The sequence below is a fragment of the Mustela lutreola genome, chromosome 3 (genome assembly GCF_030435805.1).
Source record: "Mustela lutreola isolate mMusLut2 chromosome 3, mMusLut2.pri, whole genome shotgun sequence".
NCBI classification, from domain to species: Eukaryota; Metazoa; Chordata; class Mammalia; order Carnivora; family Mustelidae; genus Mustela; species Mustela lutreola.
Window position 1 is genome coordinate 156537633 of NC_081292.1, and position 17762 is coordinate 156555394.

General features: G+C 37.1%; 1 protein-coding gene across 1 annotated transcript in view; it reads left to right on the plus strand.

Moving 5' to 3' along the window:
- The first annotated feature begins 958 nt into the window (after positions 1–958).
- ACVR1C (activin A receptor type 1C) overlaps positions 959–17762 on the plus strand; it is a 75376-nt gene continuing 58572 nt past the window's right edge. Inside the window, exon 1 of the mRNA XM_059167284.1 lies at positions 959–1257. Within this exon, the coding sequence (XP_059023267.1) occupies positions 1185–1257 (73 nt within the window). The 5' untranslated portion in view covers positions 959–1184. The remainder of the gene's footprint in view (positions 1258–17762) is intronic.

The window sequence follows — 17762 nt, forward strand, 5'->3', positions numbered from 1 at the left end:
GCTTTTGGGCTTTGTGTGTGGTTCAGGCTAAAATAATCCCATTCACTTTAACGTATAGGCTACATATATGAATTAAATTTGGGCTGATTTCTGATAATTGGCAACTATGCCCTTAAATTTTCAATCACAACCCGCATGGGAAGCTCGCCCGTTTGATGAGGGGGCTCCAGGAATTAAATTCAAACAAGTTTCCAACACATTATTTTAAATGACGCTTCACCTTGCCTTTATCCTTGTGTACGATTCCCCTCTTCCGGCCCATATTTTCATTGCTGAAATTGTTGCAAGAGACCTTCCATAGCGCATAGGAAGACGGGTATTTTGCCTCCAAATGTGTCAGATAACTACATGGCCTGGCGCTGGTGGTCCAGCTTTGGTCCATTCGGGGGTGGGGGGGGGGTCATCGGAATACATCGAGTAAGAAAGTTTATTAAGCCCAAACTATGGGTAGCCAAGGCAGTAGGGATTGGTTATTTCCAGGGCTGAACAGAGAGGGCGCCCTTCTACAGACGCGCGCACAGCCGGGAAAAGGTGGTGGGACGAGCCCCGCGGGAAACCTGAGGCTGTCTCAAGGCTCAGTCTACTTAGAAAACCTTTAGCCCACGGGACTACAAACAAATGTCAAGAGATCTGGACGAGTGGCTCTTCTGTAAGAGGCTGTAGAGCGACCACCAGGAAGGAATTGCGGCAGGGTTTAAGTTTCCCTAAAGCCTCGGTGGGGCTCTTCCTCGCGTCCTGACCCTTTTCCCAGCTTTCCGGTCCTGTGGGTTCCGCGCTACCCAATCCCCTCTCTTGTCCCCAGCTCTGGGCAGTCTCACTGCCCGGCCTTTGGGCTCCCTTTGCCCGCCTGGCCGGCAACGCAGGCCCCGGGCTGCTGGAAGAGGGCGCAGGGGGCGGAGGCGCGGCGGGGGCGGGCTCTGTCCCCCCCGCCCCCCGCCCTTTCAGCGGGCTGCTGAGGCCGGTGGCAGGAGCGTCGCGCACTGCCAGCCGCGGGGGGCAAGGGATGGGGGAGGCAGGAGAGCGGGGCGCCCGCATGGATTAGAGCCAACCGCGCTCTTCAAAAAGGTGACGGGACTGTGCTTCCATCCCGCCCGCGCCCCGGGAACTTCAAAGCGGCCCGGGCGGCTCGGACCGCCTAGCTCCGCTCTGGGACCTCGCAGCCCCGGCGCGGCCGCCCGGTGGCCATGACCCGAGCGCAGTGCGCGACGCTCCGCCAGGCTTTCCTGTTGCTCGCCACCGCCGCCGCGATCTCGACAGGTACGACGGGCGCTCCTTCTGCAGCGCAAGAGAGGGTGGGAGTAGGGGGAGGTCTGCGGGTGGGCACGCGGGTGGAGTAGAAGGTGCTGCGAGTACACTGACTTTCCACTGGGCGGAGTGGGAAGCGCCAGTTGGATCGAGAGGGCGCGGGATAGGGCGCAGCGTGGGCACCTGACGTCTGGTAGCCATAGGATTAGACAGGTGTGCTGGGGACGGAGCCACCAGGAGGAGCGAAAAAACGACAGGGACGTGGGGGTAGTAGGGGTGAGGTGGGTGACAAATTTGGGGGCAGTTTGCAGCGGAGGGAGTGTGTTTGTGGGTGTGCGCTGGGCTGGGGAGTTGAGTGGCACCAGGAGTTCACGCTGCAGGGGCTTCGGGCACGCTCTGTACTGGGCTCCGGAGAGCTGAGCAAAGATTGTGGCGCGGTGGTGGTGGAAAGGTGGTGGGGAATGGTGGTGGCGATTCGGTCTGAGTTTTAGGAGGCAAAGGATCTCTCAGAAGCCGCGGGTGCCAAGCTCTGTAGGCGGGAGAGGGAGCTTAGATCTGCGTGGTTTGCAACGCACATTGCTTTCGAGGTACGATCTTTACCAAGAGTTGCAGGAGAAAAAATTCTGGCAAGCGCCCCAGCGTTTTTAACAGGTCTGTGCCTTGATAGGCTAAATAGAGCCCTCGGCCCAAGCTGGAAACCAAACATTTCTTATAACGTTTACTAGAAACTGGGGCAAATGCATCTTCGGTAAAATCATAGTGTGCTATGAAGAAAAACCCTTTAGCTCTAAAACTGTTTTCGTTATAACATTATCTTGGGCTATGGAGAACAGCGGCAGATTCCTTGCTAACTCGTTCTTTAAACATTTCAATCAGACATTTAAGACATTTGCACACAAAAACCTGGTGTTTTTCCATAGAGCTGTACTTTGTCCGAAGCTGATTTTTATGCATTTTTGTTTTCCCAGATGACAATCTGTTTGACATTAATAGCTATACTCCAGGGTGGGTAGTTTTCCTTTTAGTGACATGTGCAGGGGAATGTTTTGAATAGTATGATTTCTGTCAAGTGCAGATTTGATGTTTCAGATGGCCTGAGAGAATCACTTCATACAATATTCAAATGAAAATTGATTATTGGAAGTGATTAATACAATATGAGGATTAAAGCATTTTAGTTATCTTTGGAAAAGCACAGGCTTTTAGGAAAGCTACTACTCAGAGACTGTCCAGAGAATGATGGGATAAAGTGAAACATTTGCATTCAGAGTTAGTAAATTCATCAGTGGGAAGAAAACTGACAATGGGAAAGTCTTTATGAGAAATGAGCAGAAACTCCACTAACTTGGAACACTCAAAGTACTCTTGATGAATTTAACAGACTTAAAAAAAAAAAAGAAGAAGAAGAAGAAGAATTAAATAGCCTTCTAGGTATCACAGTTTTGACGAGGTACCTGTAAAATTACCTCCACAGATTGCCTGTACAACACTTTTTATTTTAGGGAGCTAATAAATTTGCCACAGACATTTAAAAAAGATAATTATTTTTTTATCTAACATATATTTTGTTATATGTCAGAATCTTCAGAAAATTTTAGAGACCCTGGGCATAGCAGTATTGATAAATATGCAAAGCTATGTTCTTTAAAAGGCATGGAAACTTTTGACATTGAAATGTATGAAAAAGAAAAAAAATAGACCATCCATTCAAAATTTTTTTCCCTCAAAATATGAAGGCTAAGAAAAATGACCGATATGGAGATAATGTGTCAGTATAGTAAAGAAGTACTTACCAAAATTAAACTTTTATAATAAACTTTTCTATGTCAAATCTCTTGTAAGAACTTTATCTCTCTTTGTGTCCTGCAGAAACAATGTCTATTGCTGTCTACTTTCTTGAATTTTACTTTTATACCCATCTTTGATTATTTGGCAGAGGAGGTCAAAGTAGTTTTTTAAAAACTTCATCTTTTAAATTGTTTTTCTCATGTGGTTACCTGTATGGTTTTTTAATCTAGTTACTTTTATAAATTACATAGTTTGTCATAATGGTCAATTTTGAAAATGTAGAAGTCACTCCTGACACTATATCATGGCTGGGTGGCAGAAAGCACCACTTTCCAATCTGACTCTGCTGAGCACCAGGCTTATGACTTTAAATACCTGAAGACATCGATAAACCAATAAACTCTTTCTGCTTGGCTGTTATTCCCCAGCATCTCTGTCACCTAAACCATGCCATGCATTAGCAGTAGAGTAGAAACAATTGTTCCTTGATGAGACTCTCAGAGGGTAACCATTGATGGAAAAAAAAAAATGAGAAAATATTTATTGGGCTGGGCTGGCTAAAAAATTAGGCTTCTCTGAGTTACACTAATTATCTAGTATCTGGGTTCCTTGTTGTTTGGTAAGAAAGACTTCAGATGATCTCACATTTATCAGGTATACTAAACAAAAAGTCAGCACGAAATATCTTGGAGTTCTGGAGTTTGAAGCTGTGATTGGGATATTATATGGATTTACACATGGTGCATTCTCTACTAATTTTATGAAATTCCTTGGTCTCCTGGTTGGGAATGGATTATTAAGAGTCTGGAAAGCTACAATAAATAAATAAGTTAGTAAGTGAGTAAAAGTTCAGGGGCTACGTAGTTGGGTTAGTCAGTTAAGTGTCTGCCTTCAGCTCAGGTTATAATTCCAGGACCCAGGATCTAGGACCCCCTCTCCCCTCCCCTGCCCAGGGCTGGGCCTGCTCCTGAGTGGAGAGCCTGCTTCGCCATCTCCCTCTACAGTTCTCCCTGCTTGTGATCTCTCTCAAATAAATAAATAAAATCTTAAACAAAATAATAAAATAAAGAGACTGGAAAGCTAGATGCAGTTGCTCTAAGAGTGAGAAGATAACTTTTCATTTAATAAATAGGATAGGGGTTTCAGATGGGGAGATGTTTCCGCTGCCCATTTTAAGGTGTGCTGGAAGTGAAAGTGAAAGCCTTGGGCTGGATGAGGGTACAAATGCAGAAGAAGTTGCCACCTTTGCCCTTCTTTAAGCAGGGTCATTTATTGGTTGGTTGACACACATGTGACACAGATGGTTCTTAAGGAAGAGACTTCTCTGGCCCAGGAGAAACTCTGTGCAGAAGTCCTTGGCAGCATATTTCTTCATTAACTGTAGTACCTCAACTTGTTATCTAGCCTCAAGTTATCAAACAGAGTTCCTCAAATAAATGTAAGTGTAAGAGAGGAATGGGGATGATTCCAAATTTTTGATTCGAGCAGTGGAGGAGTAGTACCATGATGTGGGGTCAGGTTGGCAACCTCAGGAGGAGCAGATCGGGCCCCAGGTGGGGGTGGGGATGGTGGCCCACAGCTGGAACTAAGTTTCGGCATGGAGAGCTTAAAATGCCTAGTACACACCAAAGTGGAGATACCAAGTAGGCAGTTGGTTGTTTAGGGCCTGGGGTTCCAGGCACAAGTCTAGACTAACGCTAAAAAATCAAGAGTCAAAATAATTGGTCTTTGATTCCAATTTAACTGAGTGTTCTGTACTTTTACCTGGCTGTCCTACATGAAAGAGATAATTGCGGTGAGCTAAGCTGCTCTTGTTTCGGGTATGCTGGGATCTTAGGTTAGAAAGAGAAGCACAGACCTCTTTTCTAGCTCTTTCTCTTACCACTTGTATTCTAGCTCTGCCACCGCCCCTGTATGTGTCTCTGAATGCTCACCTCTAGCACTTGCGGTCATGCGTTGCCTGGCTCTACTGTTTTCAGTGAACGGAGAGACAGCCTCTCTTAACCTTACATGGGTTCTTGACCTGAAAAGGTGGTGAGAAAGTTAGAGCTCCCTAGACTCCCTGGTGGGTGAAAGCAGGTAGTTTTGCCCAACTATTTTCTTGAATGTGATTGTTATTTTCAAATGCATTTTTAGAGTATTTGCCTTTTGAATAAGCATTCCTAGGTTTCTCTTTTAGGAGAACTGCTTCCAGGCAGTAGCCAAGATGCAGTTCATTGTATTTTTCTTGGCAGTACTTGTATCTCTTACTGTAAATAAGAGACGGATAAGGGGAGTGGAGAATGGGCAGAGTCAGAGCAGGGGAGGGGGTACCCTCACAGGACCTGTTCATCGAAGGCAGATTGAGGTTTAAGAGCAGGTGCCCAAGAGAGTTAACTGCTCATCCTTTGGGGAATGGACAGGGATACATTGATTTCAACTATGGACTTTTTAATTCTTGCTCTGACCTAAGTCTTGGCCAGCTACCAAATGATTAGTATGGGCTTCATTTTGAGATGTGTAGAGGACGGTGGCCTTTTAAATGAACAACTCTATGCATGGATCATTAACAAGCTTAAACGGATATGTTCGCATGTATATCAAGGGTTTATTTTAATAAAATGAGAGAGCTAATTTCTAAATATAAATGGAAAACAGAACTAAACGGGGAAAAAGAGGGAAAATTCTAAGCACCAAGTGTGTCCTCTATATTGTTCCTTATCACTTATCTGTGAGGCCACCTCTGCGTTTTTCATTGTTTTGGCTGTCTCTATTTTAAATTTTCGTAGCCAATTCTCCGATCTCAAGTTTTATCCTTACATTATTTACGAAACTGGGATAATAAAGGGATATATTTGTAAGTGGTACAGATTTTCCCCGTTTCCTAGGAGAAATCGGAATACCCAATACTGTCCTGTCGCAGCTGTGCTTCTTCAGTCTAAGAGGGGTCATTCAGGGTGATATCCAGAAAAGAGAGGCAAAATAAAGCAAAGTAACTGTTCTTTTGGTTACCTGGTACTTTGTCCCCTAATTGCATGGCAGAACTCTAACCTACTCCTCTTTTCAAACTTTGTAACAGTTAAACAGCCTAAGGATAAAGGGGAGGAGGCTGTGATACCTCAGAATCCTGGATCCTGACACTGACTGAAAGGCTGCAGGATGCCTGCCAAGTGAAGCAGGACGGCGGAGTGGGGACCTCTTTCTCCAATACCTCACATTAGTCCCCAGCCTTCTTGGTAGTGGACAAGTTTCAGGCAATAATGTCAGGGGCTACTGCTCAGGCAGGAAAAGGTGGAGAGTTTGTGGAGAGAGATGGCTGGTTCTCTTCTACCAAGAAGCAGGTCCTGCCCTTCCCACATTTGTTACCTCTGTAGAAGACAGGACTGTGGTCATGAACCTGGTGCCTTTCACATTCTTTGGAAGCCACATCCCTAAAGCACATGGGCCTCTTGGTTCCCCGGAATGGGGACAGGAAAACCACTACTCCTCACATTTAGGAATCCAGTAAAAAGTAAAAGGGAGGGAGGAGGTGAGTAGGAGTGTGAAGCAGGCAGGAGGAGACTTCATTTCCATAGAAGCCAGCGCTCCTAATTGGGAGGGGTTGCTCGTTGCTTTACCACATGGCTCTTGCATTCACTTGCTCTGATTGGCCAACGAGAATCATAAGGTTCTACTCTGTCCTCATTTTTTTGCTTTTTGTCCTCCAGAGTAATTTCCCTTTTCTGTTGTTCTCTGCTGTGTTTTAGAGTATGTGCATATACTTATGTTTCTTTGGAACTGTTTTAAATTAATCCCTTCAAGAATTCATGGGTGAATCATTCAGTATGACTCAAGAGCTTGGCTTATTATTTTTTAAAACAATTTAAATTTGCCAGTGACTTAAGGATCCCAAATTAGATCTATCTACTTTTTCATTAAACTTTTCACACCGAGAAAATGATTAGGATACTTTAGTTTTGGAAGCGAGACACGTATATTTTCTTCTAATTTGTTTTATCATCCCTATCTCATGGTAAGGTACAATGATTGAGAAAAGCACCGTATCTCTGTATGTGGATTGAGTTCTTTTTAAATATTTTGTTTAACACCATGATTGACTTGGTCAAAAACAAGATGAGAAATAAATCTAACCCATTATGGTCCAGACAATGAGCATTTTAATGCGAAATGTTTAGTTTCATAAAGGCATGCTTATCCAAGAGATGTTAACTCAAAGGGTGGTAATCCAGATTACCACAGCTTTAAGGAACCAGATTGTTTTAAAACAGAGCCAAAATATATTGAAGAGTATTAATACATCACATCTCATAATTTTATCTGATGACATTTTTCTGGACTGCTCCCCTAAAAGTGTGTTTATTTCTTTTCTCCATCCCCATTATTGCTCTTCAAGAATATAAAAATCTGCTCTGTGAATATTTGTCTGCTCTAATAATCAAAGTGAGACTTTGTTCTCACTCAAATTCTACCTATTACCTGTAGTGTATATTTCTCAGAAAAAGATAATCCATTGTAAATTTGAAACTCTAAATAAAGAATAAATATATGATTAGCAGAACGTTTCTTTCTTTCTTTTTTTAAAAAAAGATTTATTTATTTATTTATTTATTTATTTGAGTGCGAGAGACACAGGGATAGAGGGAATACAAGCAGAGGGAGTGGGAGAGGGAGAAGCAGGCTTCCACTGAGCAGGAAGCCAGATGCGGGGCTGGATCCCAAGACCCTGGGATCATAACCTGAGCTGAAGGCAGACACTTAACAGACTGAGCCACCCAGGCGCCCCTAGTAGAACATTTCTTACAGGATAATAAATGTGTAATTAAATGGATCTCTCTTTATTTTTTAATTTTTTCCTTATAGCTGTTCTCTAGCTGTATATTAACTATATTAAAAAGTATTACTTTTTGCACAGAGGAGAAAATTAATTTCATTAAGACAAATGGACTTTAAAGAATGAGATTTATTGTGTCAAATCAAGATGAAGATGCTCTTTTAGAATTGCTTTTACTGAACTCTGCTTTATATATTGTCATTATCATAAAGTTTTCCTAAATTCCTTTATTATGTTTCTAATATCTATAGGGTTTATAGTGCTGTCTCTCTTATATTTCTGAATTGGGAATTTGAATTTTCTTTCTTTTTCCCTTGATCGGTGCGAATTTATCAATTTTATTAAATTCTTTCAAATAAATAACTTTGGCTTTATTGATTTTCAGGTTTTTTTTTTTTCCTTTAGTTGTTTTCTACTCTTAACTTAATATTTCCTTCCTCTACTTACTTTGAGTTTAATTTATTCTTCTTTATTCTAGCTTCTTAAGTTGGTACTTTAGATCAACAGCAGGCAAACTTCTTCTTAAAGGATCAGATAATACATATTTTCGGCTTGTGGGCCAAACAGTCTGTGTTACAATTACTTGATTCAGCCATTTTCATGTAAAATCAACCATAGACAATGCATAAACAAATAGGTGTTGCTTTATTTACAAATGGGACAGCCAATGGGCCATAGTTTGATGACCTTTTATTAAATCATTCATTTAAGACCTTTCTTCTTTTCTAATACAGGCATTTAAAGTTTCACATTTCCTCCTTGGCAACTGTTTCAGCTCATTCATAAATTGTGCTATGTTGTATTTTAACTTTCAGTGAGTTCAGAGTATTTTCTAGTTTTCTTTATGATTCTCTGGGACTTGTGGGTTTTTTAGATGTCCTTTGTTTAATTTCTAAATATTTTGGGAATTTTCAGGTTGTTTTTTGTTATTGAGTTCTGATTTAAATACACTGGGAGTGAAAGAACATAATCTGTATAATTTTAATTTTTCTGAATTTTATTGATCTGTTTTAGAGCCTAACCTGTATCTGACCTGGTAAATGTATTACATGTTCTTGAAAATAACGTATATTCTGCTGTTGTTGGGTGGAGTGTTCTATAGATGCTATTTGGTCAAGTTGTTTCTCAGTGTTATTCAAGGCTTCTATATCTTTATTGATTTTCTACCTGCTTGTTTTTCAATTACCAAGAGAGGATTGTTGATATCTCCTACATACATGTGAATTTGTCTGCTCCTCTTTTTAGTTTTTCTGATTTTTGCTTCATGTGTTTGAAAATTTTGTTAATATGTACATATACCTTAAAATTGTTATGTTCTCTTAATGCATATTTATCATTAGGAAATCTCCCACTTTACCCTGGTGTTATTTATTCTTATGCCATGTCTCTCTTTATCACTTGTAATCTTTGCTTTAAAGTTTACTCTGTTAATATTAATATAGCCATCCCAGCTTTTTCATGGTTAATCGTTTTGTATCTCTTTTTATATAGCTACTCCTGCTTTCTTTTACTGATTGCCTGCATATCATAGATTTCTCTTATTCTAAACTTTTATTGTATCTATGTATGTATACATACATATATATATATATATATATATATATATATATATACTTATGTGTGTGTATACACACACACACACAAATATATATATATATATATTTAAATTGGGCTTCTAGTAGAGAGCATATGGAAAGCTCCTGCTTTTTTATTCAGGCTTACATACTTGTCTTTTAACTGGAGAATTTAGAACATGCACATTTAATGTATTTATCAATATGGTTGTGTTTAAATCTGTCACCTTATTGTTTTTATGTCTCTCCCTTTATTTCTTTCTACTTTTTGCCTTAGTTTGGTTTAATTGACAAAATGTTACTATTCTGTATTATTTCCACTATTGGTTTATAAGCTACATCTCTTTGTCTATTTTTAGTGATTGTTCCAAGTTTTATAATATCCATCATTAAATTATCATAGTTTAATCTAAGAACTTTATTCTCATATTCTTTCATTTTTTTCTTCTTGTCCCTTGTGTAATTAATCTCACATGTTTTACTTCTAAATATTTTATAGACCTTGAAAAAAATAGTTCTTATTTTGGCTTAAATACTTAGTTATTTTTATATGAATTAAAAAATGAATGTAGGATTTTGCATTAACCCACGTATTTATCATTTCTGCTCATTGTTTTCCATTATTCTGTGTAGAAGTGAATTTACATCTGGTGTCTTTTTCCTTTAACCTGAAGAACATTTCTTCTGACAATGAATTTTATTTTCTGGAAAAGATTTATTTCATTTTCCTTTTCCTCATCACTTAGTTAAACTTCTCATCAATTGACTATCTCACACCAGTCAGAATGGCTAAAATTAACTCAGGAAACAGTAGATGTTGGCAAGGATGTGGAGAAAGGAGAACCATCTTACACTGCTGGTGAGAATGAAAACTGGTACAGCCACTCTGGAAAACAGTATGGAGTTTCCTCAAAGGGTAAAAATAGAACTATCCTATGAGCCAGCAATTGCACTACAAGGTATTTATCCAAAGGATACAAACATAGTGATTTGAAATGGCAACCACACACCAATGTTCAAAGCAGCAATGTCCACAATAGCCAAATAATGGAAAGAGCCCAGATGTCTATCAAGAGATGAATGTATAAAGAAAGTGAGGTATATATTAACAATGGACTATTACTCAGCTATCAAAAATAATGAAATCATGCCATTTTAATGATGAGGATGGAACTAGAGGGTATTATACTAAGCAAACCACATTAGTCAGAGAAAGACAAATAGCATATGATTTCACTCATATGTGGAATTTAAGAAAAAAAAACAGATGAACATAAGGAAAGAGAAGAAAAAATAAAATAAGCTGAAAATAGAGAGGGAGGCAAACCATAAGAGACTCTTAACTATAGGAAACAAATAGGGTTGCTGGAGAGGAAGTGGTTGGGGGACTGGGACTGGGACTGAGTAATGGGCTAAGTAGTATACTTGATGTAGTGAGTCCTGGGTATTATATGCAACTGATGAATCACTAAATCCTATCCCTGAAACTAATAATAATAATGAAAAAGAAACTTTTTATTAACTGGAATTGAAAGAAATTTAGTTCATCGATTCATATATCCATCAACTAGATCATACCATTATGCTTGCTTTATCACATATATATCCGTTTATCTATTCCTCTATTCATCAAATACGTATTATTTTTATGTATTTCTAAATAAGTTACAAATATCATTACACTACCCTCTAAATACTTCATTATGCATTTATACAAGTACAATACTTGCTAACATTTTTCTCTTTTCATGAAACATTTACATATATTACATATAATAACATTCACAAAGCTTATGTGTGCAGTCATGGTGTTTGAGAATTTCATTCCCTTAATCTTTTCAAGATGTTAATAATAAACACCATCACAATAAGTTTCCTCTTGTTTCCACCCAGTCTTTCCTGAGTTTGTATTTTATCCAGCATAGATTAGTTTTAACTGTTGAGTGTATTGCTTTGTAAATGCCAATTAGGTACAGTTCATTGATAATATTGTTCACATCATCTATATTTTTACTGAGAGGGGTATTGAAAATCTCCAACTATACTTGTGGATTTAGCTTTCTCCCCCTTTAGTTCTGTTAGTTTTTATTGCATATATTTTGAAACTCTCTTATTAGGTACATACATTTACAGTTGTCATGTCTTCCTGAAGCAATGACCAATTATTATTAAATATTCCACTTCATCTCACTAATACTTTTGTCTTCATATCTACTCTGTGCAAAATTATATATAACTATGCCAACATTTTTATGTTTCATATTTGCATGTTTGTTTTTCCCATACTTTTACTTACACCCCATCTGTGTCTTTATCTTGGTTGTGCAACTTTTGTACATGGCGTATAGCTGGTTCTTGATTTTTATCCTTTAACTATATTACAATATCTGCCTTTAATTCAAGTGTTTAGATCATTAACATTTAGTATAATTATTGGTATGGATTCATGCCTACCCTGTTGCTACTTGTCTCTCTTTTTATTTTTTTCTGTCTCCTTTTTTTGCCTTTTTGGGGGGGCTAGTCACTTTTTTTGAGTATTCCATTTCATTTCCTTTATTGATTTCTTGACACTCTCTTTTAATTAATTAATTATTTGTTTGTTTTGGAAAGATTTTGTTTATTTATTTGACAGATAGAGATCACAAGTAGACAGAGAAGCAGGAGGAAGCAAGTTCCCTGCTGAGCGAAGAGCATGATGCTGGGCTCAATCCCAGGATCCTGGTATCATGATCTGAGCTGATGGCAGAGGCTTTAACCCACTGAGCCACCCAGGTGTCCCTCTTTTAATTATTTTTTTTAGTAGTTTTTCTAAGCTAACATGTATTTTTTCTTAATTTAATGTTCCTTTCGAGTCAATATTGTACTGTATCATATATCACTCTTTACACTTAATGCTTTATTTTGCCAACTTCACTTCCCTTTTTATCCCATGACACCTCCTTTACACCTTCAGTGTAAAGACCTTTATAATTCTATGACTACATTTAAAAGTTTTGTAATTATATTGACATCAACCAAACATAATGAGGCATTCAAATAATCAAGGAAATACCTTGCTCATAAGAGACAGGGCACTCATGATTTAGCTATGATGCAGATATTGGAACTATCATATAGGAATTTAAAATAATTGTGATTAAAAACTGTAGTAGAAAAGGTGGGAAATACACATGAACATATGTGGCATTTTAGCATAAAGGGAATATTAGAATATGTCAAATGGAAATTCTAGATATGAAAGCATGAGATGAAGAATACTCTTGATATGCTCATCAGTAGACTCAGCACAGCCAAAGAAAGAAATCATGTACTTGAAAATAGACAAACAGAAATTACCTTGTAATTATGTAATTATGGTATTACAAGATGATTAAAATAAAATGGGAGGTGTCAGGAGATAAAAAGAAAAAGAGTGAAAAGGCCCAAAACAGAGCATCCAAGAGGTGTGAGAAAATATAAAGTGGTATAACATATGTGTAAAGGGAATTCTATATAGAAAAGGGACAGAATGGGATAGAATAGATGCTTTTTAAAAGATTTTTATTTATTTATTTGACAGAGACAGAGACATAGCAAGAGGGGGAACACATGCAGGGGGAGTGGAGAGAGAGAAGCAGGCTTCCTGTAGAGCAGGAGCCTGATGCAGGGCTCAATTCCAGGACCCTGGGATCATGACCTGAGCTGAAGGCAGAGGCTTAATGACTCAGCCACCCAGGCACCCCCAGAAGAAATATTTTAAGAGATATATTGGTTAATCATTTTCCAAATACAATGAAAGACATCAAATCACAAATCATAGAGGCTCAGAGAAGCCCAAGCAGGATAAATATTTCTTTTCCCAAACCCCACACTGTTAGACACATCATATATGAACTGATAAAATTCAGAAGTAAAAGAGTAAATCTTGAGGGCAGTCCAAATAAAATAGACCTTTTACAGAGGAATAAAGTTAAGAATTACAGCAGACTTCTTATCAGAAACTGTGCAAACAAGAAAACAGTAAGGTGACCACTTTAAAGAGCAGAAGTGGAAAGCAACCAAGTGTTCTATACTACATGAAATTATCTTTTATTTTTTATAAAGATTTTATTTATTTATTTATTTACTGAGAGAGAGTGCACAAGTGGGGGAGAGGCAGAGGGAGAGGGAGAAGCAGACTCCCTGCTTTGCAGGGAGTCAGATGTGGGGCTCAATCTTAGGACCTTGAGATCATAACCTAAGGTAAAGGCAGACATTTAACTGATTGAGCCAGCCAGGCACCCCTGAAGTTATCTTTTAAAATAAAGGGGTTAATGACATTTTAAATACATAAAAACTGAGAATTCATTACTTCTTGACCTGTACAGCAAAAAATATTAAAGGAATGTTTTCAGACAGAAAGTGTACAGTATCATAGACTTGAATACACACAGAGAAATATCTCTGAAAATGGCTAAAATGAAGATAAATATAAAATATATTTTCCTTAGTTTTAATCACCCTGAAATATCATCGACTTTCTTTTTTCTTTTTAAGATTTTATTTATTTAATTTGACAGAGATCACAAGTAGACAGAGAGGCAAGCAGAGGGAGATGGAGAAGCAGGCTCCCTGCTGAGCAGAGAGCCCGATGTGCAGCTTGATCCCAGGACCCTGGGATCATGACCTGAGCCAAAGGCAGAGGCCCTAACCCACTGAGCCACCCAGGCACCCCTATCATTGACTTTCTTAAGCAAAAATACTAACAGTGCTCTTTGAATGTATAGCATAGATATAGATAAAATATATGACAGCCTTAGCACAAAGAATAAGAAGGAGAAATTGAGAATATACAATTGTTTAGTTTTTTATATTTTATGTGAAGGATTATAGTATTACTTGAAGTTATATTATGATTAAAGATTTATAATGTACAACCAAGAACAACCCTTGAACTATTAAGTTATAAATGCATAAATAAGAATATAATAAAGTACATGAAATGAAATAAACATTTTGAATCCAAAAACATGATAAAATAACAAAGGTGTGGGGCACCTGGGTGGCTCAGTCATTAAATGTCTGCCTTTGGTAGGGTCATGATCCCAGGGTCTTGGGATGGAGCCCCACATCGGGCTCCCTGCTCAGTAGGAAGGCTGCTTCTTCCTCTCCCACTTCCCCTGCCTGTGTTCCCTCTCTCACTGTATCTCTCTCTGTCAAATAAATAAATAAAATCTTTAAAAACAAATAGCAAACAAATACCAAACAGAGGTGAAGCAAATAGAAAGAAACCAGTAAAATGGCAGATTTTAATTCAGCCATATCAATAATTACATTAAATGTGAGTCATTTAAATATACTAATTTAAAAACTGAGATTATAGCTCTAACTATATGCTGGCTCTAAGAAACACACTTGCAATATAAGATATACACTTTAACTGTAAAGGCACAAATAGACTAAAGCTAAAGATAAGAGAAAAAGTTACTGATCATAAGAAACCTGGAGTGACTAGATTAATAACAGATAAAGTAGACTTCAGAAAATAGAATGTTGCCGAGGATATTCCATAATGATACAAGGCTCACTTCACCAAGAAGATATGATAATCTTAAATGTTCAGGTACTTAATCATAGAGCTTCAACTGCATGAAACAACGATTGATAGAACTAGAAGGGCAAACACACAAGTATATATTATATTTTGAGTCTTCGACACTACTCTTTCATAACTGATAGAATAAGTGGGCCAAAAATTAGTAAGGATATATAAGATATGAGAAACACTTTAAATCAACTTGACTTAATTGACATTTATGTAACATTCCAACTACAACAGTATATACATTATTTTAAAGCACATGCAGTATGTTAAGATAAACCATAATGTGGGTCATAGAACAAACCTAATACATATACAAAAATTTAATGTACACAGTGAATTTTCTCTGAACATATTGGAAATAAAGTAGAAATCAGCAGGAACTTATCTGGAAAATCACCAGATATTTCAAAATTAAGCAACAAATGTCTAAATACACTTGGATTAAAGTAGAAGTATATATTACTTTTAATGAAAGGAAAATGAAACTACAACATAACAAAAATTGTGGAATACATTGAAATCAGTAATTAGAATGAAATTTATAAGAATAGCAAATGAAGTCAAAGCAAATAGATGGAGTTAAATAATAAAGTTAAAAAGAGAAGTTAGTGAAGTTGAAAATAGGAAAACATTAAAGAATACCAAGATGTTTTCTTAAGATCAATAAAATTGACTCACCTTTAGCTAGATTTACCAAGGAAAAGAGGAACAACCTGAAATAACAATGTCAACAGTCAAAGAGGGGATGTCATTGCACATACTACATATACAAAAATTAAAAATTAGGAAACCTTTCAAAACATCTTTATGCCCACAGTGAGAAAACTTAGGAAATGAACAAATTCCTCGAAAAGTATAAACCACCAAAGGCTCCTCAAGAAGTAATAAATAACATGGAAAATTTCTGTTAAAGAAGAATCCAATCCCAGATGGCTTTACTGATGAATTCGGTCAAAAAATTTAGAAAGAGGGGCACCTGGATGGTACAGCTAGTAGAGCAGGTGTCTCCTAATCTCAGGGTCATAAATTCAAGTCCCACATTGGCATATAGATTACTTTAAAAAAATTAGGAGGAAATAATATTTAGTCTACACAAACTCTTTCAGAATATGGAACTGGAGGAGATACTTATCATCTCATTTTATAAGATCAGCATTACCCTGAGACAAAAACTAGAAAAAGACATCTTAGTGAAAGAAAACTACAGACTAATATTTTTCATGAAGATGCAAAAACCTTTAATAAAATACTATCAAATCAAATCTAAGAGTATAAACAGGATATTATAGGATTATACATTGTGATCAATTGGAGTTTATTTTGGGGAATGCGAGACTGGCTCAACATTCAAAAATCTAATATTCCAACTTACCATTTCAGCAGACTAAAGAAGAAAAAAAGACATATGATAGTATCAATAGATACATAAAAACCAGATGTCAGTACTTAATATCTTTGATAAAAATTCACTAAACTAAGAATGGAAGTGAACTTCTTTAGCATGATAAAGAGATTCTTCAGAGAACTTACAGCTAACACTACACTTACCTATGAAAGTGGGTGTTTTTCACTACAGGTAAAAACAAGGCAAGTTATCTGTTCTTACCAATTGTTATCAGTGCTGCATTGAAAGTCCTAGCCAATGCATTAAGATAAATGTATATGGATTGGATAAGAATAAGAATTTTCTCTATTCACAGATTATTTGGTTTTATGTAGAGAAAATGCCAAAGAATTTCCAAAAAAGGAATTAGAACTGAAATTCTAGTTCAAATTCAAGGTTGCAAGATACACATTAATACACAAAATCGATTGTATTTTTATATATACTAGCAACAAAAAATTAGAAATTAGGGAAAAAGGGAGCCATTTACAATAACACCTAAAACCCATGAAATATGAAGGTGAAAAATCTAACAGGATGTATGGAAGGTCTGTATTGAAAGGAAGGATGTATTGAAAGCTCTAAAACACAATTGAAAAAGTTTAGACAAGACCTGAATTAATGGAACAGTATAATATATTCACAGTATCAAAGTCACAATGTTGTTAATATGGCAGTTATCTCCCAATTTAGTTTATAGACTTAGTGTGATACCAATCAATGTTCCAGTTAAAATTCCAGCAGGGATTTTTGCAGAATTCACCAAGCTGTTTTTTCAGATTTATGTGGAAAGGTAAAGGAACTAGAAAAACCAAATCAATTTTGAAAAAAAAGATCAAAGTTGTCATATTTACAGTAACTTAAATTTGAAGTCTTATAAATCTCCAAAATTAAGATTGTGTTATTGGTAAAAGGAGATGCACGTTGACTAATGGAATAGAATAGAGAGAGCAGAAATAGACCAGTACATATATTGCCAATTTTTTTTTTTTTTTCTAACTAAGGTACAAAGACAATGCTATAGTGAAAGGGTAGTCTTTTTAGTCTTTTCAGCAAACGATGATGCAGTGATTAGACATTGATACTCAAAAAAAAAAAAAAAGAAAGAAAGAAAAGTACCTCAAAAAATGCTTTGCCTGTGTGCAAGTATTAAAATAAATCATAGACCTAGATCATAGACCTGAAAATAAAAGCTAAAACTATAAAAAAAAACTTCTTAAAGAAAACATAGAAGAAAATCTTTTGGTCTTGGGTTGAGCAATATTTCTTAAATGTGACCACCAAAAACACAATCCATAAAGGAAAATATTGATAAATTGGGTTTCATCAAAATTGAACACTTAACATTTTTTTCAAAGATGCTGTTAAGAGAATTGAAAAGACAAGCCACAGCCTGGA